Genomic DNA, 20,573 nt, shown 5'->3' on the forward strand with positions numbered 1-20,573 from the left:
ATATGTAGTAGCATACGTATAACTGGTACTATGAACAATAAACCCTCCGCTGCAGATTGCTATGCCAGGCTTCTCTGGTATTGCCAAACCCAGCCCACTAAAAGTCATGAAGGTACGTATGGCACAGGAACGCGGGGTTTATGCTGGTAGTACCCTCCCTTATGCCTCCAGGGCTCGTATTCTGGCTATGCTTTCTCATTTATGCTTGGCAACTCTCAGAAGCAGATGTATTAGGTGTTCCACGTTTGAAACAAACAAGCAAAAGGGTAATTTTTGCAAATACATATTATACTTCCATTCTAATATGAAGAGTCAAATACAGAGCTATGTAGGTTGTACTGTAGGGAGGCTGGAGGGGTGGGAGAAATAACCAGAAGGGGTGAACTGGAACTGTTAATAACTTAAACCATACCTGTCACCACCAGAGTCACCCTGAAAATTGTGTGCTCAGTCATCCCTGCCAGATCACAAGACTGATAAAAGACCAACGGTGCTGATTGGCATTTTCCATCCAAATTCTGGTCTTTGTGGTTGCCTTGCCTTGTGTTTTCAAGTGTTTCTCTGTAGCCGCTATGGTTAGAAATGTAAGGATTTTTGAAAACAGAGTTTCTCCCAAGACAGGTGGAGCTGCGGCTTCATCAAAATCCTGCTTAAACATTGCCAGCCCACCAGCGCGTCCCACATTATCCTTTCTCCCACACTATCCACATGGCCTGTTGCTCATGTGATGGTATGTGTCGTGTATAGGCACACAAAATATGCATGACCTGGAAACCCTGCAGATGCGGTCTTCTGATGTGGCTGCATAGGAGACTTTGGGACTGTAGCTTTTGGGGGTTTCCATGTTGAGAGTACCTGACCTTTACTTTCCTGCAAGGCTTTGGGAGGTGTGAGGTAGGTTTCTGTTGGTTCCTTGGGAAGGCAAAGATTTCTGTGGTCTTTGGCTGGATCTCAAATCCTGGGGTACTGAAGTGTGACCTTATAACGTAGAACTCAGAGAAGGGTGGTATTTAAATAAACTATCTGGGTTTAAACATTCTGGAACTATTAATTATTAAAATTTATACAAATCCAGGGAGGTGCACGGCATGTAACACACCATACCTAGAAACAGCTGAGCTGAGCTTACATGTGAAGGATTTTTTTCTGAAAAAAAATCATCTCCTGTGAGCACAATAGAGCTAGTACTTCTCTTATAAATAGTGAATGTTTTATAATTGCGTGCAGGCCTGAAGCTGGTTCCTATTATTGAGAGTCACAGAGGTTTGGGGGGGGGAGGTTTTGTGGGTTGTTGTTCTTTTCCAGAATGATGTCCAATCAGCTTCTTTGGCAGAGTATTAACTACGGCTAAAATATGTTTCAGTGTGAAAATGTTACGGTCTAATGAGTAACTTTGCTTTTGTGTCACTTTCTTGCTTTGATATAAGAGGTTCTGGGTCAGGAGCTGCCCATTTGATCCTTAGTCTGTCTCCAAGTGGAATTTATATGTCAGTACTTTTTATACCAGCTTTTCAGATTCATGTGGTAGAAACGGTACTGTTGCTATAGATCAAACGCGCCAAATTTAATGAAGTCGCATGTGCCCTCACAAGCAGTATTGTCGCTTCCTGCCGAACTACCGAGCTGTTTCCGTTTAGGGAGATTTGCCATCCCTGCACATCATGGTTGGAGCTGCTTCAGGGTTGCCCAAGTCGTGTTACAGCTTTATTGCTTTTCTTTTGCCTCAGGTGAACTGTGTGATGAGGTGATCAACCACTGTGTTCCTGATCTAAATCCGTGCCAGCATGAGTCCAAATGTCTTCCCCTTGACAAAGGAACCAGGTAAGCCTGTGTGTATGCTGGTCTCCACACACTCGGCAGATCCATCCATTGGCCTGACTAGGGTTGAACTGGCAACTGGTAAAAATCACCCAAATTAATGTGAATGCCATACTATATACTTGGGACCGTGTCACATTTTAATTTTAATGCAACCATACATACTTTTCTAACATTCTGTGGTTTACTTGAAAGTAACGGATGTACCCCCAGAGCAGGAAAATTATTCTGGAATAGAGCATGGCAAAAGGAGTACTTCTGAACAGTTACTGCAAAGTATCTTATCCTGCATCAGAAACAAAGGCCAGTTTCCTTATGTCTTCCTTAGGGCACCCATCAATTCAAGCAGCGTAACAGAAGCCTTAACAAAAGTAACTCAGCCCTCCTCAGCCCGGCCTGGCTCAGTGGTTAGAAGCCAGTCCCCACGCTAACTACTGAGAAGGGAAAGATAAACTTGTGGCCAGAGCATAAAGCGGCAGGTCGGGAGTTTTCTGCTGTATTCCCACTTCAGCTGTTGTCTTCTGGGATGGCTGGTGGTCTTAGGGTGCACTGGAGAAGGCCAGCTTTGACACAGTGGGGCTTCTCTCCCCACTGCCACCTGGGCAGCAGCAGAAAACAGCTGAACTGGATGGCTCTCACTCAGGAGCCGCCTTCTTCCGTTGGCTCTAGAGGTGAGCCTCGCTCAGCTCGTTAGATTTTGAGAAGTCTCTTGTGTTTGCATTTGCGTATTGGGAATGACACCGACTGTTTCACAGGGGCAAAGGAAAGCCGCATGTTTTAAATGGCAGTAAGACATCTGGAGATTTGGAGGCTGGGGTGTTTTCAGAGGTGCATAGTAGCGGTGTTCATCACTTGTCTGAGGAGGGAATTTCAGAGCAATTTAGCAAATGGAGAGAGTCAATTGAAAAGTCAAGCTCTGTGGAAAGCTTGTCAAGAAAAGATCTTTGAATCAAAAAAGTAAGAAAGGAAGACGAATTCAAGAGAGTTCAGTGCAGCAAGAGCTGCATTCTGCACTTTCCCCTAAGGCTGTTTTCACAGACAATGCAATCCTGGGGGCTCAGCGATTCCCTCCTGGGAGGGAGGGCTGGGGTTTTGGAGAGGGATGGTGCCCACAGGCACGCCCTCAACCAGCATGTCACAGGGGAGAGGTGGTAGCACTCTTTGGTCTTCCTGGTAACTTGCAGTTTGGGGTCAGATTGTGTCCTGTGAAGCAACCAGCATGTCAGAATAGTGTAAACCAATACACAGAACATTTCAGGATAGTCAAAAGGAAGCGAAGCAAAATTTTAGAGATGCTGGCTCGATCGAGGGCAGCTGAATCTGTGCTAGACAGTCAGTTTGTACAACTCAAGCCTTTCTTTTGGGTTTCCAACTCTTGAGGAAGATTAAACTATTGAATGATTAGGACAGTTCCTGAAATGATGCACAGGGACTGATTAAGGAGGTGTGTACCGGTATATAAATAGTCCCTGATGTTCTTTCCAGCTTTCATTCCTAGTTAATCCATCATTCAGCTAATCCAGTAGCTACATCATGTTATGAGGCAAAGGCTTGTAACTCAACTTACCTTATGTTGCTAGATGGATGAAGGGATGGAGACAGCTGTGGTCCTGAATGGTTTTGCCCCTGCTGGAAGCATTTTCCTACCTGCCACCCAAATAATTTGAGTAATAAATAAGACACTTTTTCTTGCTTGCTTGCTAGGAAAGTGTTCTTCACAGCGGGGCCATTAACCCTTGAGGGGAGCCTAAATAACTACTGAACAACTACTATTTGTTGCATTCTTCTTTGCACAATTCATAGAATGCTACACAAAAATCCAGAATTTTTTTTACTTCTTCTGTCCCATTTTGCTTTCTAGCAGTCCAGACTTGAGAGGTGAAGGAGCCTGCCTAGCCTTGAATGTAGATTTGTCCAAGTATTGCTTTTTCTTTTGTACTTTAGTTGCACCAAAGCATTCAGAAGTTGCCTGAGAGCCCGCAGCAGCTTTTGCAGTGCTGTGTGGTTGCTGCTGGGTCTCACGGAAAACAACGAGCTCCAGTCCTGTGCTGTTGCTGACCCCTTGAGCGGTTTGATCTCCTGAGCTGTGATGTGCCATACATTTAGCACGTAGTGGTGCAATATAATGCCACGTGCGGAATGAGTCAGGCTCAAGCACCAGCCCTCTGCTCTGCTCACAGAGGCGGGGAACATTAATGGCAGGGTTCAGGCTTGTTCCTGTGCTGACCATCCACTTGTCAGGTTTGTGCCCTGGGCACATGAGTAGGACACACCAGTGAAGAATATCATAGCAGCAAGGACACCAGTCATCTGTCTGCCTGTCCTGCCTTCAGCTCTAGTCAGTCTGAAGCTCTGCAGAGGGAGGAAAAGATGACAAAGACAGGAAAAAAAATAGGAAGGCAAGTTATTTATTGATATGGGGAGGGAAATTCCATTCTGGCCCTGCAATAGAAGCCATGATTCACGGCTTTTATACAATAGACACTTGAGTGCATGCAGATGCAAATCCCCTTGGATAGGCCAACATTTTAAATACCACTAGACATGTTTTTAGGCTCTCTCTGATACTGGGAATGTTGCCATCACTACAAGGCCATAGCAGAAAACAAGATTTCAACTGTACTGGTGTCAGATGGTCACTGGGAAATGAGATAACTGGTCTAATCATGTCAATTACTGTCTTACCAGGATTTGAATAGGGAAGTTTCTTTGTCTCCTTCTTTACTGCATCACATTTTTGCTGATAGTCAGTCACTTGCTGGTACTATGTGGGCTAGGGATGGAGCTAACCTGCCGTCATTCCCTGGTGGGGGAGACCTTGGGTTTCAAGGAGCAGGCTGGGTGAGGTGCTCCTGCGGCTGAGTTTCAAACCTGCAATGCTCCAGGCGTGCATTTTTGGTAGCTTCAGCCTAGATGTGACACACTAAGAGATGACTGAACCAAAAGGAATTCCGTGTTTCTAAAGGGAAAGCCAAGCTTGGAAGCAAACTGGGCTATTTCAGTGTGTGCTTGGCTGCACAGAGTTCTTTGCTTTCTAAGCTAAAATCGCAGGTGGCTTTCCTCATTTCCAGCCTCCGCATCTTTATTGTGCTGTTACTATAGAAGAAGAGTAGCTTTCTGTATGCCAGAAAACAAAATAAAACAAAAATCAACAACAAAAAAAAACATTTAACACAATGAAATGACTTCTAAAAAAACAACTTCAGGAAAGGAGCATGTTTTTCCATTCACCGTATTGATGTTGGAGTATGATATAAATATACTTTATTATTCTAAAGCTTGGAATTATTACCTGACAGCTTAAAATGCTGATTTAATGCAGCCCTGCAGAGAAAAGTGGTGGTTCTGTCATTACTGAGATAGCCAATACACATCATAAAATTGATGCATGGCAGCCCTGAATAAGGAACTGCACATCGTTCATTATTACATCACTTTATATTAGGACTGCAGGGATCAATAAAAAGCAACAGGATTAAATGTTGCCAGTTCCCCCCACAAAGTTTTTTGATTGACATTATTTGCTTGCAGGTGTGGCTAAAATGTTGCCAAAAAATGTTGCCCGCTTCTTATGGTTTGGGGAAGGAATTCCTTTTGCTCTGTTTTGTCATCTCCGTTGTGTTAATCACAGTATTCCCTGAGCCACCAAGGTGTAAAAAAGCAACGCAGGCATGCAGAGCTGGAACATCAACCATCCTCTGGCTGCGGAGGGTCGTGATGGGGGCCTCTCCTGTAGGGAGGGGAGAGAAAGGCAGTATATACATCTACATAAATGTTATCCATCGTACAGCCTGCAGGTTCGTAGGCTTTGCCCTTCTCCCTTCTTTTTTAAGCAGTCACAAACTATGTTTTGAAATGGAGACTGAAGGTCATATTCTTCTCCGTGCCTGAGCTAGGTGGTTGCTGAAGCCCTGATGCTGTGGCATTAGCAAACACAGGGCCTGCTCTTGCACCTGGGAAGTTTCCTGTCCCACTCGCTGCCTTGCCCTGATGAGCTGGGGAGCGGCCAGGGGCCAAAACATGCTGTCGCTTGGAACCAAACTCAGCACAGTGACTGCTGCCTGGAAAGGGGAAATGTCTTTCCTCATCAGTTCCCACGTGCCCAGTTCCTCTGAAGAGGTTTTTCACATGGAGCCTCCTCCTGCACTTACCCCCCCAGGGCTGCTGTCAGGGAGGAGGAGGCCGGCAGAATAGGTTGGTGGAGCAGTAGTTTCTCTCCTGATGCTGCCTCCCTCAATGTTATGATGTCCCTCCTCTTCCAGCTCTCGGTGGCAAGCACACTGGGTCTAAACAAGGGGCTCTAGCAAGAACACAGACCTCTTTTTTTTTTTTATCGATGAAGTTAACTGTAGCTCTCCCCTTGTTTTTGTTTAAGTGATATGTCTTTTGTTTTCCAGATGTGCAGTAACATCCAGCTGGGAGGAGTAAAATGTGTTTTATGGACTAAAGTGTGTTCATGACTAAACATTGTCTATGCTATAGATTCAGAAAGAGGCTGTTCAGCAATCCCAAAAGATCTGTTCCAAGTCAGAGACTTTGGGATGCATTTTCTATTGTCAGGTTGTAAACTCCTGCTGCAAGGCTTATAATAGAAATGCTGATGCAGCCTTCATACAACAAACTTGAGGACTGTATAAAATAAAATAAATCAAAAGGCAATGTCTGCGGGTTTGGGTGCATCCTGTTGCATTGCTCCTATGAATGGCGTTACCCCATAGCAGCAGGTACGTGCTTCGCCTGACTGTCACCATGGGAAAGGACAGGCTTCAAAAGCAACTCTCCATAGTTGCAGCAACATTTCTCTGCCTTGCAAATGAATGACTAACAGGTGGTGGTCTCAAAACTGATGGTCATTTTCTTTAAATTTGCTGAGTTTTATGGCTTGCTTGCAGATTGCTTCCATTTGGAAGGTGGAACCTTACTGTGCTCTGCATAGCTGCACAGGGCCAGCCTCAGACATCAGCAAAGTCACAGTCTGAGACATCAGAGCAACTGCCCTTCCAGAATATTGCCCTTTGAGTCTGTAAGGTTAGGGAAGGTGTCATCACCTTTAGCATAATCGGGAGACCACTATATGATCACCCTCCTCCACAGACTTGGCTGAGGAAAAGCGGCACTATGGTATTTCTTTGCTTGGCTTGAATTTAAGCAGATTGCAGAACCTCAGCTGCAGACAGACAGGAGGGACTTGCGCATTTCTGATGCCCGGAATTGTGCTTGATGTTTCCAAGAATAATTGCTAACACCTTTCCATCTCTAATCAGATTGGTGCTAGGCTGCCTGTGTGTGCTGTTGTTGTGAATGTTGAAACAAGCTATTAACAGCCATCTTCTTGTATTTCAGATGTGAATGCTTGCCAGGTTACAGTGGAAAACACTGCGAAATAGATGACGATGACTGTGTGGGCCATAAGTGTCGCCATGGAGCTGTCTGCATAGATGCAGTCAATGGCTACACCTGCGTCTGTCCTCAGGGCTTCAGGTACGTGAGAGTCAGCTCCTCCTCCGGACTGTCTTCTGTCCATAGTGTTGGGGCGCTTTCTTTAATTGCTTTCATCCTCAGAGCTGAGCAGCCTCTAGATATGGTATTGATCTGTCATTCCTATGTGAATGGATGGCTCAGTGCTTCAAATCTTGTAGGTTAAAGTAGGTCTTAACGAGTTAACTGAATACAGGGGATTGACAATTCTGGCTTTGAAAACAGCAATTTGCCTTTTGCGCAGTGCTGTGTTAGTTTGCCTGCCTGCCCCAGCCTTTCCTGGTAAAACGCTAGGTAATGCACTCACAGAAATTACGTGTAGATAAACTCTGCGTGAGCGACAGTGAGCAAAGGATAATAAAATCACATATAGGAACCCTCAGACCTGGCTGCAAGAAAACACGAGTCTGAAGATTTTGTGCCAGTGTCTCTGTGCCTGTTGGTGGATGGGCTCAGTACAATTTGGGCTGTAAATTTCCAGTCTCTGATTCTGACAGCTGCCAATATATCTGACTCCTGGAAATCTCACTGTCTGTCAAAGATAAGTGTGCTGCTCCAAATGGATTCACTAATCATTGCCTGAGGCTGGATACTGGCTTCCTTCCAGCTAAACCTTTTCGTGTTTGAAATACACATGAGACAAAGAAGGAGTACCTGAAAAGATCAGTCTTGACAAAGCAGGAATTGCATAAACACTTATAAATCATTTTCTCTACTTTGTATCTGCAACTGTTCTCATTCTTCTTGCTTTCATCCTTGCTGGTTTTGGGGTTTTTTTTCCCCTCTCAACACACATTTTTATTGTAAAGCAGACAGGTTTCCCTGAATAGGCATTGATATATAACATGATGTCAGCCCGTGGTTTCACAGAATCAGACTTGTTATTTACAAGATATCCGATATCCTCTGAATTTCAAATTCATACCCTTTTCTCCATGTTTCATTCTCTGCTTCAGTCCCTTTGATGGCCCTAGGGATCTTGCAAATTGGTGACTGACAAGGATAACAAGTGGCTGTCCCACAGTGGAATTGTAAATGCTCAATGTTATCTAATTGTTCGAGTTGAGAAATGGGATTGCAAAGCCTTATCTGGAGTCGAGGGTGACTCGAGCCTGTCGTCAGGTGGTAGTGACTGGGACACTTCTACTGCAGGTCCCCTGATTTTTAAGGCTTGTCAGTACTAGGTAGTGAAGAATGTGAGGGATTTTTCCAGGAAGGCAGGGTCCCAGTGTTTGGCAGAGATGTTCTGAGTGGTGACACAGTTGAGTGGAACAGCAGGGGTTGGCGGGAGCCTGGCCTGGGTCCATTCCTGTGTACCAAGCAGCTCTACTGGCAATTTGGGCAGTGCCCCAGGTTGCCTGATCTCACACCAGGGACTTCAAGAGCAGAACCTGGAACATCCCAGCCTGCTCCCTTGCTCAGATGAGGGCATTTTAATTCCACTAAAAGTCCTCCAAGAAGAGGAAGCATTTTTCTACACAAACCTCCAAAGCTCAATTATTAGCTTAGACAGCACTTCATAGCCCAAGGTAGACTTGGGCAAGCAAAGTAATCCTGCCTCCTGTTAACAGCAGAGCCAGGATTAACTTGAGGCCTCCTGCTTGCTTTCTTTTTTTTTGCACTCGTCCGTGCCACCTCCCTAAATTCTCTGTACAAGATGCAAGGGAGCAAGGATGTTTGTCTGTCTTTTAGGGGACGAACATCTCAGGGGGCACTAACAGGCTCCCTCTGCCAACGCAGAGAGCAAGCTGAAGCCCCGTGTGTTGTCCATGCAGAACAGTCCCCGATCTCGTTTGATTTCAGGATTAAAATTCTGCTAACAGAACATGATCTGCTCATTAGTCTTTCCATGACTTCAGCCTTTTGTAGTTTAAAGGCCTGCTGCTCTGAAGGGGGTTCTGATATTATTATTTTTTCCCTCTTAAGATTGCAGTTGCAAAGGTAGTGATTGACAGAGTTCAGCCTTCTGATGTTCAGGGTTATAGACCCAACTGCTCACGAAGCGTGCCTCGGGCGCTAGGCTGTGTGGCAAGGAGATAACTTTGCAAGTATTTGAAGGCTGCAAGTGTTGATGAAAAGGGGAGAACACAAGGGGTGGTCTGACAAAGGTAACTAGAAGACCTAAGATGATGATTAATAAAGCTTTTTGGCTAAGTATCAAGAATAATTTCCCAGCAGTGAGTTTGCAGAGTGACGTCCCAGTTATCTGGAGCTTATGCTGTTGTAACAAATGCACAGGCCTATAGCAATTTTATGGTTGTCGCTATGCTGTACGTCAAAGCCACTTGGAGTCACGCATTAATAAGGATGTTAAAACTTACATCCTCACACGGTTGAACAAATGGCACTCCAGTAATTCTTAACCACGTAAGGCCTCATATGCACAGTGCCGCACCTCTGGTGACAGCCCCCAAAAGCAGTGGTACCAACGTGCACACATGTTTTCCCGTTCACTGTTCATGTGTGGTTGTGCTCCACGCAGCACCTTTCCTTATCACTCAGCAACCTTTTGCAATTGCACAATACGCTTTCTTCCTGCAAAGTTTTCAGTGTTTTCCTCCCAAAGTACCGTTCGTTTACCCCCCATAGATGAAAACATTTTTGAGGCTTTGTGAAACCCCATTGAATAAAACCTAACTTCTCAACCCTTCCCTCTAGCAATCAGCCTCACAGTGGTGGTGTCCTGATAAACGTTGCTCTGGTGGTGAAGCACGCGTTAAAGACTGCTGAGCTTGAGAGAAAGCACTGCTCCTCCATTGTGTCGATGCTTCAGAGCTCCCCGCTGCGGGAGTTTGCTGCAAGAAACTCAGCAGTGATTATTTAAATAAATGAGATCGTACCAGGCAGAGTGGACTCAGCCAAGCTATGCAAGTCAGGCTGTGCTCCGCATTCCGCTGCTGGGGAAATAAATAGTATTAATTATTTCTAAAAATATATTTTTAAAAATACTTTAAAATAAAGAAGAAAAGGCCTTGACAGACACTGTTGCTAATGTGATTTCTAGATGCTGGTAGCAGGACAGCTGCACTTGTAAAGCCACCCACTGAAGGGGTTTCACAGCACGAAGAGTTGTGCAGGAGCCGTACCAGGAGCTCAGGCGATCTTTCAGAGCAGCACCGAGCACAGACACAGTGGCTTCTTGCAACATTTGCTTCCTGTTAGTGGAGGCTGCTGCGGGTCGCCTGGATTTTTTATTATTATTATTTTTAACTTCCATGAAATTAGAATTATATACACTGACTTTCCTTCTGCTTTCTAATTGTTGCTCACAGACAAAACAAAATGATTGGCATTAGGTAGAACAAAGCTAATGGGCTGGGTTAGCAGTGCTGCTTTCTGCCAGTCACCTCTGGGAAACAGATTACACCTGACATCAGGCCTGGGGTGAAAGCCATCTCTGGGGTTGACCCCAGTTTGATCCCATCGCTGGCTCTCCTGACATGTTTGCCAGCCAGCCGCAGAGCCCTGCACTGGAGAGAGGGATCACACGCTCAATGAAACCAGGCTTTGAAGAGGAGAGTGCTCCAGTCGGACAGTCCACTTCAGTGCCCGGCTAGCAATGGGGACGTGGCACTGACGTGTCCCCAGCTCATCAGCTGGGTCTGACTGCTCTGCTGATAGGCAGCGGCTGCAGTAACTACCTTAAATTGGCGAGAATTGCTTTCTGTGTATCTCTCTTCCCACGAGGCTGATGCTATTTTTTTAATATTCCCTTGTTTTCTTGGAAAAGGGAATCTGAACCATCCCTGGCTGAGCGGTGCTATGCCCCCGAGGTGCTGCGCTCACCCTGCGGGAACGGGGTGGCCTGCGGGGCTCTGCCAAAAAGCTGCAGCAGAGGGTCTTGCTCGGGAAGGGAGAGTCTCTTACTCTATAATTAATTCATAGTTTAGGTGTGCTCACAAAGAAATGTTCCCAAGAACAAATTTACTTTGAGAAACATATCAGACTGAGCAAAGACAGCCATTTCCCATACGCAGTTACTCCCCCACACTGCCTGCCGTGCTCCCGTTCTCACTGCTGCCCACTCTGCTGACCCCGTATGTCTCCTCCAAATACTCCTTGGAGCAAAGTAAATGGGGTTTATTGATTGCCAGCAGTATTGCCTGCCAGATTACACTTTTGAGATGCATTCGTCTAAATGAACAGATTGGCTTGTCGCTATGCAAGATTATGCTCTTCTGGTAGAGGATATTTACCACAGGCTGATGGGGAGTGGTTTGCTCCCCCCCCCGCCGAACCCTTTGCTGCTATATTAGCAGCCTATGTCTGTGCCCACTTCCAGCACCCAGTGTCACCTGGGCAGTGAGGGGAGGTAAGGGGCCCCAGTTAACCACAGCTCCCTGCCCTTAGAGCAGCGAGATAACGGTGGGATAGGCATGGGGAGGCTGGGCACGGGGAGGCTGGCTGTGAAACATCACTCCGTCCTCGTGGCGGATGAAGGAAGCTTAGGGCAATGCAATGAGAAAAGTGTCGAAATGCAATTTATCCTGCAAGGTACCAAGAGGTGGTTCTGGCTGAGAAGGAAGCACCTGTGTGTTTGTATATGGGAGCAGAGCCAACCCCGAGTGACACCGGGGCTGGAGCAGGACGGTCCCTGCAGGGCGTGCTCCCGGGGCAGTGGCGAGAGCCCAGCACAGCACTGTGCTTTGGGCCTTGGGAATCCCAGCAGTGCTTTTCACCCTCCTCATGCTTGTTCCTGTGAAACAGATTTTTGTTTGCTATGTCCACATCACCATGTACGAGGCCAACACAGAGTTTTGGGCAAAGTTAGGAAGCTGGTTAGGGTGTTCCATGCTGTATAACGGCTGTGGGGAAAGGAGAGCTTCTCCCAGGTGCAAATACCAAATGTTTGTGTATTTCAAAGCGTTCTTCAAGTTTGCCTTTTGTAAAACTAGCAATGTAAAACCCTGTGTCTCTTCTTCTCTCAGATGTCATAGAAAAGCAGAGCAGCTCCATTGCTTTTGATGCAGTTCAGGATTTAGCCCATCCATGTTTTGTTGTGTATTTCTCTCTCTCTCGTGTTTCCCAGAGGCAGAGCAGAGAGCGGTGTGTGTTGGGAGACGAGGGCAGGGAGAGGTTTGGGCTGTCATTCCACACAGCGCTAAAGATAGAGCCGTGGTACTCTGTGCAGAGTTTCACATGAGAAAATGTGAAAAGCAAAGCAGTCATCTCCATTTCCTTCTGTGACAGAGGCAGCGCGTTCTAGTCTCTGTGGCTAAGCAAGATTGGTCTTGAGTATGTTGTGGCTGTTTTATTTGCTGTTCTTGCATGTCTTGTATCTGTACTATTTACTGCAGGGTAACGGCTTGGGTTTTTATTCTAATTGTATCTAGGAAGGTTGCCTAGAAATTCACTGAGCTTCCAAGTTGCACCTGCTTTGCTGGAGAGCAGTGAGGGTTTGGGCATTTTTCTGCTTTGTTTTTATACAAGTACTATTACTCCACAAAGTGCTCCCTGAATGGCAGAAAATCCCTAGTCAGACAAGTGGGATTTCACTGTTCTGGAGCTGGGCTGATGGGTTATTCACTGCATCAATGGGTCTGCCCCAATCCTCTCCTGGAAGGCCCTCTGCCCCCATGCTGACAGATGCTGTGTGATGCAGGGAGGTGATGCAGGAGCCCTCGCTGCAGCTTTCCCCATGGCGTTCCCTGCAGCACAGCCTGACGCACGCTCCCTACTCACCAGCTACCAATTTTTCATCATTTTACTGTCTACACATTTTCAAGCAGTCACAGAACTTGGTGCAAAGAGTTTATGTTCTCTCATCGCTACAGAAAGAGTCTGTTGGGTTTGGGCAGTCGTCGTAATGTGAAATTTGGGGCACTGTCTGCAGCCAGAGAGCCCAGCCCGGTCCCTTGGCAGCACCCACTGATTGCACAGGCCCAGTGGGTGTACTGGGCAGAGATTTTTCATTTACTTTTTGCAGTTTAGTCTGACACATGACATCACTGTGAAAGATGACTGCAGCTTTTTGCACTTCCTGCCTTTTCCCTCCTCCTCCTACGCTGGTGTCGATATTTCAGTGTAGCTTAGTCATTCCAGCAAATAACCTGTGAAGCACGGAGCCATGCTGAACCCAGGAGGGCAGCCTGGGGACTGAGCCATCGCCGCTCCCGGGAGATGTGGCCCGAGCCTCGGCAGTCAGAGGTTCCTACCTGTGGGTTTTGCTCAGTCTCTCTCATAGTGAAGACCAAACCACAGCACTTTCCTCCAGATCTGAACGTGATTCGAGTTTGCAAGTGCTCGGATCTGGCATTTGGTTTTCAGCTACCTCTGACTCTGGGAGAGCTTCACAGTTTTCTGACCTGTGACATTGCCAACCACAAGCTCGGCTAAAATAAAGTTGATGATCCTGATGCTGTTAGAAGCAACCAATTGAGGGAAGCTGCCCATCAAATAGTGCGTTGCTTCTGAGCTGTTTCAGCAGTTGCCCGTCTGTTGATGATACACTCTCTCATGTACGGTAAAGCGAGTGAGGAGGCTGTAAAAAACCCTAAAAATAGAGGATTTTCCCCTTGCTTACCAACAGCAGAGGTAGACTCAAGTCCTAAAGCCTAGGATGGGGCTTTGGCTGAGCAGTGGTGCATGTTTCTGAATGGCAGGGAGAACAGGCGAGGAAATCTCAGGTTTGGGCTTAAATGGCGCCCAGTTTTTGCTGGGAGCGTCTGCATGGCACAGCGTGGGATGAAAGCTGTTTTAGACAGCCTGCTGTACCTTGCAGAGGTAAATAACCAGGGCGAAGTGCGGTACAAATTGCTTTCAGTATTTGAACTGGCTTGTTCAGAGCGAGCAGGGGAATTCCAGTGCAGCGCTGTGCCGTGTAGCTTTCATGCTGCAAACCGGGCACATGGCAGCCGAATCCCAGAGCTGCTATACCACAGCAGTAGTACAACATCAGCATCTGAAAGTGTTTCCTTCCTTAAAAAAAATGATGATAATTGAAGCCGCTTCTTCTTTCCGTTACCTTCTACAGTGGACTTTTCTGTGAAACTCCTCCGCCAATGGTTCTGCTCCAGACGAGCCCGTGTGATAACTACGAGTGCCAGAACGGGGCCCAGTGCATCGTTGCGCACCATGAGCCCGTCTGCCGCTGCCTGGCTGGCTTTGCTGGGCAGAAGTGCGAGAAACTCATCACAGTCAACTTTGTTGGGAAGGATTCCTATGTGGAGCTGCCATCAGCCAAAATTCGCCCTCAGGCAAACATCTCCCTCCAGGTATGTCACGCCGAACAGCAGTTGCCAGCCCAGTGCTCTTCTAAACAATAATACATATAGACATATATATTGGGTTTTTTATTCTGAAGGAACGGGGTCTATTGGCCAAGATGCTGACAAAGTCAGAGACAATTTGTGAGCCAGCTGTCTGCTCTAAAATTATTGAAACATTAAGGAGCAACTAAGACACCACTGTACCTTTGTGGACACGTACCCTGCCTGTAGAATCTCACCACTCTCTTATCACTAGACTGGCAAAGTACCTAGAGATGATTCGGCAAACCTCCCTGCCTTCTTACTGATTTACAGCGTTGTGTTCCATCCTGTAGGAATTAGTGCTTAATATCAGGAGACTTATTAAAAGAGGCTGCTCTAAATGGCCTTTCCAGACAACATTTTGCTTACTCTTTTACTGTGCACATTCATTAGATAAAAGGCCTGGGATTTTGTTACAGTCCTGTTGTTACACCTAAATTTGGTTTGAGGTCTAAGGTTCAGGAGGCAATAGAAAATAGATACCAAAGGTGCCACGCCACTACTGTCATCTTTGTGGTTGTGGATCAAAAGTATTTTGGATACTTAGTCCAATATGATATTGAAGTGATTTGGATGTTACTTGCATTCACAATCTAGCAGGCATTAAACTGATCTTTTTTTTCCCTAATATCCCAGAGTAAATGAGGGAATAATTTCTAGCTTTGTATGCTTTCTAATAAACAGATGTGTGGAGCACATAAAAGACGTGACACACCTCTTTCTTAGGCCACTGATTGTTAATCTGGACTATTTCTATGCTAGATTCACCCTGCCAATGAAGCATAACATTTCAAAAGATGTGAGAAGAAAAATCATCCCTGTATGTTTATTTTATTGCATTTATTTTCTCAATTTGAAGAGATTGTATTCCACAGTTGGAAATCATATTCTAGACTTACTTGGTGGAGTTTGGTTGTAATTAAAATACCAATGTCAAGACATGGGAAAAAGGACGGAATTTCCACATTTAGGAATAGATTTCAAAAGGGTGGTTCTTGCACAGTTTATTCTAATGAAAAAATTCCATAATTAATGTTTATCTTTTCTTTAATAGCTTGAGTATACAGTTCATATGAAAATTAAGCTGATTGATGTGTATTTGAAACTCTAGGTTTTTCTTAAACTGTCTTATTTAATAACACAGAAGAGATTCTAAAATATGGGCATTCTAAAACATGGCTCCTCAAAGGGTCCAAAAACTATAGGTCAGCTTCAAAGCTGAAAATCTGGACATTGTCGTCTTAAATGTACAAAACCCGTTACGTCAGCCACAGCTTGAAGAGTAAAACTGATTATTACAGAAAGCACATGCAGATGATGTTCTCACTTCTTGTTTCCCAGGCTGAATAATATTCTTGCATCCAGTAATTAATCACTAATGAATTCAAATTAGAGTACAACATCGATTATTAAGAACAGATAAAGGAAATCTTATTAAAAAGTGCTCAAGTGAAAATAAAAATTAAGGGCAAAAGGGTAGTATTTAAATATATATAAAATGCAAACCGATTTATAAATTTACTGTTTAGTTTTGGCATTTAACAACCATTATAAAAAAATAAGCAAGAAATAATAAATATGTACTGTGAAAATAACAGGCAGGTTCTATCCAAAAATCCCATTTTGTCCTTCTGTTCTGTTTGCTTGGTTTTTTTTTTCTTTTGTAGTATAGGAATGTTTGGGAGCTGGAGACTGGGGAAGTGGAGTCCTTGTTTTTTGATTCAGTGTTCATTTTTTTTTTTCCCTGATGTCGATCCCAACTAGAGGGACACGGGCTGCTCTGTCCTTCCTGACTCTCTGAATGTCCCTTTTCAACTGTGCGTGAGTTGCTAATAACTCGGATTGAGTGAATAACGCGTGGTTACGCTGGATGTGGGGACAGGCCCTTTTTTCCTTCTTTGTGTTCGTAGGGAGTCTGTGAACAGATCAGCGCCTGCAGAAATTTGTTTGCTTGTAATTGTGACACACTCCTCCTCCTAATGCCAGAGCTGATATTGTAAACCTCGACTTCAGGCTGGGGTAATAGCTGAGAAATAAATTCATGTGTCACCAAAAATACAGCAACCGTCTATTGACAGGGGGGTCAAATAAATTGCAGCTTTCACCTCTGAAAACTAGTTCTCATTTGAAACAAGGGAGCCATCCCTTAGTGGAAGGCCGACCTGTTTGTGTATGAGCCCACTCGATGTCACCGAGACTTTTTTGGGTCTCATAGCTCTTCCTCTCGTTGTTGCTCATCTATATGGTTTATTGAATCATATTTGAATTGCGTGTATGATTTTGGTATGATTTTTGATTTAGGTTTATTTCTTTTTTAACCATTCTCAAGCAAGCTTGCCTCGTTATTAATGTTTCACAGGTAGCAACGGACAAGGACAATGGCATCTTATTATACAAAGGAGACAATGACCCTTTGGCTCTGGAGTTGTACCAAGGACATGTGAGGCTCATCTACGACACGCTGAATTCTCCACCTACCACAGTATACAGGTAAATGGCTAAGCTTTACCAAAACAACTGATTTCCAAAAAAAGATGGAGAGGTAGGATTTTTCTAAGAAATGTGCATGGGAGAAGAACCTTGTGTTTTACTTCACTGTATCTCTTTTATGTATGTAATTAGATAAGAAAATCAGAATAAAGACTTAGCTAGAGGCTGCATGGTTAAAAATTGGCATTTATTGGCAATACCAATGATACTGTGTTCTACTGTGATTGCAGAAAAATGTCGCGTTTCCTCATCTACTCTAAAGATTTAGTTTATGGTGAATGTTGTCCTTGAATTAGTTCCAAATAACCAGTTTCTTTGATGTTGATATTTAGCATTAATTTACTGTACCAAGACATAACAGGGACTGTGCAACTGCAGGATTAGACTGTGTCAAATAGGGGAGAAGGGCTGAATTCCTCTGCAGGGTGAATGTTTTTACCTATATCAGTTGTAACTACACAAACCATGAATAAGCACAAATTACAGAGGTAAATTGTAGGGCAATTCGACCTTCAGACACATGACTTTTGGGGATATCCAACCCCCAAGTTTTATTCATTAGTCACAAGAAAGAAAAGCACATGTAAAAATGAAACCCGTGCACAGAGGCATTTCCCTAGGAAAGAGAGATGTGCTTCTGGTGTCTTCCACTGTTCCTTTAGCAGCCTTCTGGCCGGCTTGACTCCCTTCTGATGATTTTTTAGCCCTGTTGCTGCAGTTTGTTCTGTGTAAACATGCAGCTGTGACCACAGGGAGCCCTTTTGGGTTCAGAGCAGTTTCGTGGCATTGCAGATGCACAAGAGCTGGATTTCCCAGCCCACCTCGCTCTTTAGGGAAGAGCATCCCATTAGAGCAAACGAAGGGATGCCACCGAGTATCACTAGCGAGGACGGGCCTTGCACTTCTTCTGGAAAGTTTTCTCAGCGCTTGATAAAACTTGAGTCTTCCAGGAGCACGGTGGCTGTGCAGAGCTTTCTTGAAGGGGAATGGCAACTTGTTTAAGAAAATGAGAAAATTCTCTCTGTATGAAAGCAAATTGGACAATACCAATGCAGGGGTGTCACCAGAAGGAGCAATGGCTTGTTCTAGGAATGAAGAAAGTAGTTCGTTAATGATTTTCACCAGCTGGATAGGTGTGAAATATTTGTCTCTGTGTGGCTGCTAATCCTAATTGATTTCATGTTAGAGCAAAGCCGAAGTTGTTAAACAGTTTTATGCTGCTAATTAGAACATAGGGAAAAGCGCATTATGTGTGGGCAGCACAGGGGGTGACGGATCGGTGTGGATGCTTGCTCTCCGTTGTCAAGGGCAGAGCGGTGCGGTGACAAGAGCTGTTGCCACCATCACAACAACAATTTATAGATCTGCTGCCTTCTGGCAAAGTTGCCAGAGATGGCAAGCGGCAGCGTCCTCATTATTCCTGCGCCCTTCCTATTGATCAAGGAGGAGGTCTCCATTCAGACTGACACCTCATTACCATAAGATTAATGCCCTGTTCACTACATTTTGCACTGTGCGATCTGCTGAGATGGGAAAGAAGCTGCTTAATACGATGCCCTTTCTGAAATGTCACTCTAATCTTTTATTAGTTTAAGGAATGGAGCAAAATGGGATTAGCATGGAGCTTGATGGGAAAAGATTAGGTTGATTGAGAAAAACTGCAGCTAAAGAATGTCAAAAAGGGCCTCTAAATAGATTAAAAGACTTGTTTTCCTTAAGGGCTGAGGAAGGGGGAGGAAACCGGCTTCTCTCCTTACAATCATAGGATTTAAGGGTAGAAGGCGCGAGCGGATCTGGTTTGACCTCGCTCTATATCCTGTTTGACTTTAGCTAAGGCATAAGCTCTGTTTGGCTGAGAGGTGGCTTCTAGCTTGGCACTGAGTTTTGACAGGAAAACACCAAATAATAGAAAATCCCGCGTTTCCTGTAGTAGCTTGGACCATGGTCAGTCATTTCCGTTATTCAGCCATTGGCCATAATCTCTGAGTTGTGTCACTAATACCTTCTTGGATGTTTTAGAGGCTTTCTCCGGGGACATTAAAGTCCTTTTATACCTGGTACTGGCTCCCATGAGTTTATCTGTACTGTTAATTGCATTGTCTCCTAATTTGCATTTTGATGAAAATTAGCTGATTCAGCGTTACGCATTTTACCTAAATCTGAAGAATTTGGGAAACTCTTTTCTGCAACTTCTACAATTTTCCATTTTTCATTAAAAATAAGGTTCCCAGGAGAACCTGTAACATTCAAATCGTAGCCGCACCATCGGTAAAAGAGTTTGCCTTCTCAGTTGCCTACGCCTTGCTGTCTTGTTTAGATGCCTCATTTAAATCTCAATCTCAGCAAAAGTGGACTGTTTGCCTTTGAGAAGCTCTGTTGAAAAGACTGTTAGATTAATTTTCACGGGCAATTTCAGGCACTGCTATCCTCCAAAGGGGTCCACTTCTCGGAAGAGATGAGCAGTGCTTTGGCTCTTGTTTTTCCTCAGAAGAGTCTGCCAAAAGAGGAGGAGGCCTTAAAATGCTGCCTGGTGGGAACTGTGCCAGCTACAGCTGCAGGAAATCTGTAATTGACCTGGTCCTGTGTTGCAGCGGAGATGTTTGGCTGGCTGTTTCAGGTACTCCCATGACGGGATGGGGGAAGTCATCGGCAAGCCACATTATCTGTAATTCTCCAGCAGAGTCTCCTTGATAAGATTTATTAGTAGTACTTAAGAACAGTAAAATTAGCGAAGTACTTGGCTGATACAGGTAGCACTCTGTAGGGCTAAGATAAAACCTGCTGTCAGACAGGTCTGGAAGCCAGCAGTGAGTAAGGCATGCTCGGTGGTGGTTTTCAGTAGCATTGAGCAGAAGGGTGCTGGAAGGGGGACGCACGCAATGTCCAGCAGTGCAAAACTCTCCCCCAGCCCCTTGCTATACAGCCAGGGCGAGGGCTGGTACCAGACCTGTGGGGTGCGTGGGCTGACCCGACTGGTGTGGTGTCTTCTGCGGTGGCCTCGCTTTGCAAAACTGTCCTCGGAGACGGAGGGCAGGGATGCGGCATAACAGCGGGTCGCAGGCGTGCCGGGAAAGAGCAATTCGTTTTATCTGCTCTGTGAAGGCAGGTTGTCCCTGGCTATCGCAGTGGACCTGTTCTTCTGTCTTAGTACTCCCTTGAGCAGACTGAAGTAGAACTGCAGTGCAGAGTTAGTCCGGAAAAGCCCAAGATTAACTTGCTGTACGTTCAGATTTGCTTTATGTGTATTCATTCCTGTGGTATGTTTGGATAGAAAGGTTAAAGTTGACATTGGACTTTTCTTTTATTCTAGTCGGAAAAAGGTCAGCAAACGTCCAATGGAAAAGACTGACTAAACTACATTGTCATTTATTATCAAGTTAGAAAGAAATACAAGTTAATGCATGAATACGCAATGATCAAACTCACCCTTTTAAAAGAAAAGCTGACTGGTCTGTTATTGGAGCTCCTCGCTTGTAAGCTGCAGGATAATGGTTTCCTGGACGTCCTAGTAAACATCTTATAGAAGATCCATTTTTG

At 45.0% G+C, this 20,573-nt stretch overlaps 1 protein-coding gene across 6 annotated transcripts in view; it reads left to right on the top strand.

Annotated features, from left to right (window-relative positions):
• Positions 1–20,573, top strand: part of SLIT3 (slit guidance ligand 3) — a 521,231-nt gene that overhangs the window by 480,884 nt on the left and 19,774 nt on the right. For all 6 annotated transcript variants that reach the window (XM_063348618.1, XM_063348619.1, XM_063348622.1 and 3 more), the window contains 4 exons: positions 1,728–1,821; positions 7,162–7,299; positions 14,270–14,510; positions 16,906–17,036. In XM_063348618.1, coding sequence (XP_063204688.1) covers positions 1,728–1,821; positions 7,162–7,299; positions 14,270–14,510; positions 16,906–17,036 — 604 coding nt within the window. The remainder of the gene's footprint in view (positions 1–1,727; positions 1,822–7,161; positions 7,300–14,269; positions 14,511–16,905; positions 17,037–20,573) is intronic.

Source organism: Chroicocephalus ridibundus, chromosome 11 (genome assembly GCF_963924245.1).
Source record: "Chroicocephalus ridibundus chromosome 11, bChrRid1.1, whole genome shotgun sequence".
NCBI classification, from domain to species: Eukaryota; Metazoa; Chordata; class Aves; order Charadriiformes; family Laridae; genus Chroicocephalus; species Chroicocephalus ridibundus.